This window comes from Tachysurus vachellii, chromosome 14 (genome assembly GCF_030014155.1).
Source record: "Tachysurus vachellii isolate PV-2020 chromosome 14, HZAU_Pvac_v1, whole genome shotgun sequence".
NCBI lineage: Eukaryota > Metazoa > Chordata > Actinopteri > Siluriformes > Bagridae > Tachysurus > Tachysurus vachellii.
In genome coordinates this window covers 6,616,437-6,623,117 of record NC_083473.1, presented here as the reverse complement: position 1 = coordinate 6,623,117, position 6,681 = coordinate 6,616,437, and the positions used below count along the sequence as shown (strand labels likewise).

Here is a 6,681-nt window from a genome sequence, read left to right as displayed (position 1 = left end):
TGCCAAGAAAGATTCTGCAGATTTCACTCAGCAGAAAACCCAGTGGGAATGGTGATGTTTGCATGGGAACATTTACTAACAAGTCAGGTGTAAGTTGTGGAGATTCTAAGCACGTCACAAAGTTATATCTCAGCTAACCCTTGTTCAGCACCATTAGAGAACATGGTTGCTCACATATGCATATATGTGGAGCTAAACAAACTGATCTCATTACACCTGTTTGAATAAGAAGCAAAAGCATGTGTTTTTGTTAGATTTAGAATTCTGCAGGCATCCTTACCTGCAGAATGGCTTAAAGAATTGCTTTGTAGTCTATACCATGAATATATTTGCAAGCAAGTTCAATAAGACAAGGATTTAGACTATCATCAGTCTAAAAGCTTATTAAGGGGAGGTTAAAACACCATGAAAAGAAAAGACAAGAAACATGTTAGTTCAAGTGTTGGGTGAAAAGATTTTTAGTCTTCATTTGAATACAGATAGTGACTCTGTACAGAAAAGGGAGGTTCATTTATATTTATTTTTACAGTTACAAATTTATGTTTTGGAATATTAGAAGTCATTTTATTGCAATAAATCTCAAATACGTCTGTGCAGCGTGGTAGGTTTTTAACATACATTCATATCTGTATTTATTTTTTTTAAGTTGTTTCAACAGCTGATTTCATAGTGCTCTGCAGAATAAAGAGAAATGATTCGTATTAATTCAAATTTGTTTAATTTGTTCAGAGAGTCTGATCGTCATGCGATTTGTTCATATTGCAAAGCAAATTTTCCCATAGAAAATAATGTAAAGTTGGATGATCGGTTGGATGATCGGTTATTTCTTTAAGTAAGATTTTTGTCCCTAATGCACCTAAATACAATATCAATGATTACTTTTTTCATTTTCAACATAGTGGTCTCCTTCTTCTTTGCACCTTCCTATTCAACCTTCTTCTTTATTGGGGCCATTGTTACAAATATTGTTGTAGATCACAGTCACAACCGTAAACTTTTTACGCAAAGCATCACTGTACATACGCAAACACACGTGAACACACTTGTTAAGAGCGAATGATGCTGCCTTCACGAAGGGTCAGTGCCGAATGAGGCCGATTAGTCTCTATGCTGCCTTAAGGATCCTTTGTTTGACATAGGAAAGTGAAAAAGAACCATTGGCCTTTTTGAGCGTCATCCCTTCGCAAGCCGTTCAAGTCCAAACATAATGTTCATACTGCAAATTTTTGTTCGTCCTGCAAGACGAATTTTGCGAAAATTTTTCCTTGGACAGCAAAACATACTTAAACCAGGTAACTTGTAAACCGAGGTTTTACTGAATATAGATATAAATAATTTATTGCAAAACAGTCAAACAGGGATTTGTATGTAATGAGAGGATATTGAAGTATAACAGAATGTAAACATGTCAATAGAATATAATATAAAGTGAGCAATGAATGATAAAATAAAATGAATAAACATATACTGAGGTATACAGAGAATGTAAGTCTATAGGTTCTCTGTGTGTGTGTGTGTGTGTGTGTGTGTGTGTGTGTGTGGCAGTCTGTCAGCATTTAGCTCCTGTGTTATGCTGCAGAAGGAGCTGTCTTTAAAGCTATTGGATTGTAAAATAAGGGGCCTGAATCTCTTGCCAGAGGGCAGCAATTTAAATAATTGATGTCCAGGATGAGAAGGAACCTTTAGGATGTTTGCTGCCCATTAAAGGCAGTGTGCTGTATAAAGTCCTTTAAGGAAGGCAAGATTTTTATACAGCACACTGCTTTGTTTTAGTTTTCATTTCTCCAAATTTTCTCAAAGTTATTGTGAACATTCGTTTTTGAACACAATTCATATTTATTCATAATTTTTCAACTTTTGTGCAAAGCATTAGCGAAGTTAACGCCTTTTTTGTAGCAACACCCTGATTTCATTTGATGTGATTTACTTCTATTAATTTAGCTGCCCAAATATCAAAAACTATTTTATTTCAGGCATATGAATTTTATTCCAATATTTGTTTGCATTGTCACTAAAATGTTAGGATTAATATTTACTATTTGTACCCCTGTCTTGACATGCCTGAAAGTGTCTTTGACACAGAGCTCTGGAAATAATATTGATTCTCTCTGTTCTTGGTATCACGGTAGGAGGCTCAACCGTTCCAGTGTTTTGTTTCAGGAGCAAACAAGAAAAAAAAAGCAAGCTGATAATATTTTTTTTCCATGTAAAGGAAAGGTGTGAATTTGAAACTTTTTATTCTATGCTGGAAACAGTTACATGAGTCTTCCCGGTTTTGACTACTTGTCCCGTTTCTCTTTCTTCCATGTTACACCATTTCTTTTGCCTCTATATGCCTGTAGTTACTTAGTGCTTAGTGTAGTTTTCCTTTCTTTATACATGGATTTAAAACACATCATTATTTCTGAGAGATTAAATAACAACCCTAAAGTTTTCACAAAATGGATTTGCTATTGATTTGTATATCACTGAATGATTATATGGTTCTTTCTTGCCAAAATAACACACAGAAGACACGATAGAATTTCACTTCATTTTATTGATACGATTACTTTAGCATGTTTTATTTTTTTTAATTATATAACACATCACCCAAGTCACAATTACAAATTATAGTCTTATGATGCTTTCAAAGATCAGAAGTCATTTTATTTTAAAAAAATTGCAAATGCTTCTTTGAAATATAACATGCTTAATAGAAATTCACATCTAATCCATATAGATATGGGTTTAGATGTTTCACCAGATGACAGTAAGGAGTCTTACTTCCCTGCAGAATGAAGAGAAATTATAGATTAGAAACACTAATCTTTTATATAGTTGCACACCATATAAAACTATAACAAATATCCACAGATTGTCTTGAATAGTAGTGAATCAACAACTTAATATGAATCCTAGTAATGGAAAAAAACAACAAAGAATAGAATAAATGGATTTTTCATTGTTACCTGCAGGCAAAACATTGTCCTTAAAGTATCCTGGATTGGAAATGTTTCCAGCAGGTTCGTACTGACCAACCACAAAGACAGTTTTTCCATCAGTGGCTAAACCCACTCCAACTTCTTTGCTTGATTTCCATACAACCTGGGTGAAGTGTCCTGTAAATAAAAGTGAATCAGGGACATTCAATGTTTTATAAACAGATCTATACAGCTACAAATGTAGTATTTGCAAATCAACATAATATCTGTTTTCATTTTTTATGATTGTATTTATTTATTTATATTGTAACTAATTCTTCAGTTTCTTTATTATTCAGTTATTCAAAATCAGCGTCACCTGTGTTGGAGGCAAATCCAGGATTACTGAAATTATAGTCTTTAATTTCACTGTACCAGTTGTCCACAGGCTCGTCTCCTAATGTGTAAAATAAGTAGGTACAAAAATGTAAGGTGTTTCTTTTAAAGCATATTTAAAACAACTGTACAATTGTACATTTAGTATATAGAATTTCTCCTATTCTAAGCACTAGTGAAAAATTTTAATGTCACAAAATATCATTATTTCACCTTTCCAAAAAGTTTCCAATAAGTGATATATAACTTTTACTTATACATACATATATATACTGTAGCTTTCTTGCTAAGCAGACAAATTGTTCCCTTTCGGATTAATAGATACATAAAAAAAAGTTATTGTAATAATAATGTAATAACGTAACAATGTAAGAGCCACTAATACATTGTTAAAAAAAAAACTTTGGTAGTTTTTATTATTTAATATTTATTCTTTTGTTCATTCATCTTCTGTAGCCAGATTGTGTTGTTCAGGGTTTTGTATGGTCTGAGAATATCCCAGAAACACACTCACACCTCAGGGCGATTTTGGAAATGAGAGTAAACCTCAGAATGCAAAGTGTCCACAAATAATTTCTATTTATTCACTCCTTAGTCATTAACTTCAATAAAATTAACTTCTGGCTTCATGCTCCCTACATTGTAATGAAAAGTCACATGGTAAGAAGCATCAACACACCCTGCTGTAAACAACCCAGGCACATCTGTCTTCGCCTGTAAATGGGTTAATTACCATGGTGTACTTACTGCAACTCAGGAAAGCTTTTTTTTAATGATGTACTCCTAATAATTTTGCTGCCTAATGTGAAACAATTCAATCATTAATAAGGTGTTTTAATTGTTTCCTTGAATAGAAATATGAACAAATATAAGAACGTCTTGCACAAATACAGTTAGTCGGTGTGTAAATTGCTAAAATTAGTGATAAGGTAGCACAGTTTTGTGCAATATAGCATATAGATTTATGGTATACAGTTCAGACTTGCCTGTAAGTTTCTTTGGTGCAGAACTCTGGAAATAATAGAGATTTTCTCCCTTGTTGGTGTCACTGTGCTGCAAGGTTTTAATGGACAGTAAATGGTCAGCCCAAGCTTGTGCAGAAGTGCATAAGTCTTTACTCATGCTTAAAGCTGGGGCTCCATGTTTCTTTCTGTATTCGTTGTGTTTAGCGAGGAATCTTGCCTTAAAGCTTGCATCTGTAGATGAAATATAATGCTTAATTAAGTATGGCTTAAAATACAAAACAACTGTAAGTATACAGAGGAATATAGAAATCAATGTAGCAGTAATTGACAAACCTGCCATAGCTGCTTAGGATGTGATGCTAAAATACAAAAGATACAAAAATATATACATGCATGTTTTAATTCTCTGTTCCTTAATGAATGCAATCATCTGCTACATAGACAAAGATATATCATGTAGCAGCATTTGGCACTGCAGCAACCTACCGTGTTTGTCTCTTCTTGTCTCTTGGAGGTTGCAGTAATTTTCTCAGCCTGTTGTGGCAGTGAACACAACATTGCTGTTTATATACTGTAGATTCCACATTCTAAGCTGCTGAAGGAGGAGACTCAGCTGCCCCATCCCTAAAATTCTGGCTAAAGATGAATACATTTTCCAGATTATATCTGAACTCCTACCTTTCGTAAGAAAAGGTTAAAAGATGTATGAGTTAATCACTATAACCATCAAGGTGTTTAAATTAATCTGATATCCATGCTAAAGTCTTTAAATAATTAATTAATTTATTGCTTTTCTGAATTGATTTACTGCTAATGATACTTTCCTGGGAGCTCTGAGCTTTACGGTTTAATGAGACTCGGCAGTCTTGCAGTGTTAGTAGTACACAGAGTGATTTTTAAGGATGGAGAGACAACATAAATATGTTCAATTATGAAAAAAATATTAAAACAGTGTAGTTTCATAAACATATCAGTAAAATATTTACAGAGCATTAACATGAATTCTAAACGTTGTTTATTACAGTTTATTTTATTTTATTTGTTAAATGTGACCTTTTATAATGTAAAAGTTTATAATCTGTGAGTTAAAGATGATATTTAGACAATTTTAGAATTTACTGGAAGATAAATATATTATTTTGTGCTATATGTGCTAATTAGTGTGATTTAGAACTGCCTCTGATATGTTTCTTATACTTATAGAATTAAGTTTTGTCGAAGTGCAGACCATTTCCGAACAAAGCTAAATTCACTGATGAGGAGAATGGACATGGAGTGAATTGCTGCTGTGATGAAGGTGGTGGTGAAAATACTTCACGCAGACTTTCTGATGTTTCTCTTATTTTTTTTTCTCACTGTATCTCAGCTTAGCTTGGCAAACACCACCACACCATCCCCAGTCATTGTTTTTCTCCTTCCTCCCCTGAGTAAATTGCAGCTATAATTACTAACTGTTTTTAACCAAATTTACTGTGGTATGATAATTTTAGTCTGTGTGAATAGACACCTCTGTGATGTTCAGACCCAGACACTGCATCATATCGAGTTTTTCTGACCGCTTCTTCTAGCTGTACTTACTCATTTAGTGCACATTCATATAAAACACTGTCCAAATCACACAATCAGAAGAACGGGATCAGAAAGAGGCTTTTATTATGACAGATATGCGTTTAAATCCACTTTTACACATACATTACAATATCATGTATTGAAGAAATAAATACAAATAAAAACAAATGATTACATCACAGATGTAATTTTGTTTCACATGCAATAAAATAGTAATTTATGTGAAAGAACATGACGAGTGTGTGATGTAATCATTTGTTTTTTACTGGAAAGACAAAAGTTTTGTTTTGTGACAGTTTTATTGCTTACATGATTAGGACTTAATCCATGTGTGGTGTCAAATTGACCTGTTTTATATTTTTAATAAAAATTCACTCTGCTTCTGTTGTTGATCATCATCTGTATTTAAAATTCAAGACAAAATAATGAACATTAATTGAAATATTGTTAATTTTTTTTCTAGATTTATGCCACTAAGGCTATATTACAATGTTAAATGTTACAAATTATAACAAATGACACTTTCGGTATTAAATGTTATCTAGTAATTACAAACATTCACAAATGTTACCAATATTGTTTGGGATTGAAATAAAGAAAATATGCGTAAAGGACTTTTATTTATTTATTATTTCTATAGTCGCCCAATAAGTATCAAAGGATCCAAAGAGTGAATATAACACAAAGGTTAAGAGTTCTCTTTGATCGTTTCTGAAGAGACAACTATTAGCAGTTAGAAGAAAGAATGGCTAAAAGTCTCTGAAGCAGTGAAAACATTATTTACAAGCAAGTTAGGTCTCATAGAGGAACATACCAGTTGCCGTAATGTTAAAGACCTTAGTTAATGG

The 6,681-nt window shown here is 32.8% G+C and overlaps 1 protein-coding gene across 1 annotated transcript; it reads right to left on the bottom strand.

Moving 5' to 3' along the window:
- Positions 1–2,707: 2,707 nt before the first annotated feature.
- Positions 2,708–4,789, bottom strand: im:7150988 (Golgi-associated plant pathogenesis-related protein 1). The gene is made up of 6 exons (XM_060887234.1): positions 4,751–4,789; positions 4,598–4,623; positions 4,286–4,495; positions 3,283–3,360; positions 2,952–3,101; positions 2,708–2,770 (listed from the first exon to the last, which is right to left on the bottom strand). The coding sequence occupies exons 2-6, from the start codon at positions 4,602–4,604 to the stop codon at positions 2,763–2,765; spliced, it is 453 nt and encodes a 150-aa protein (XP_060743217.1). The 5' UTR covers positions 4,605–4,623; positions 4,751–4,789; the 3' UTR covers positions 2,708–2,762.
- Between the last annotated feature and the right edge of the window lie 1,892 nt (positions 4,790–6,681).

Coding starts and splice junctions, on each gene's coding strand:
- im:7150988 (XM_060887234.1), bottom strand. Junction 3,361..4,285: donor TGCACCAAAGAAACTTACAG/GCAAGTCTGAAC, acceptor TTTACACATTAG/GAGACGAGCCTGTGGACAAC. Junction 3,102..3,282: donor TGGATTTGCCTCCAACACAG/GTGACGCTGATT, acceptor TTTTATTTACAG/GACACTTCACCCAGGTTGTA.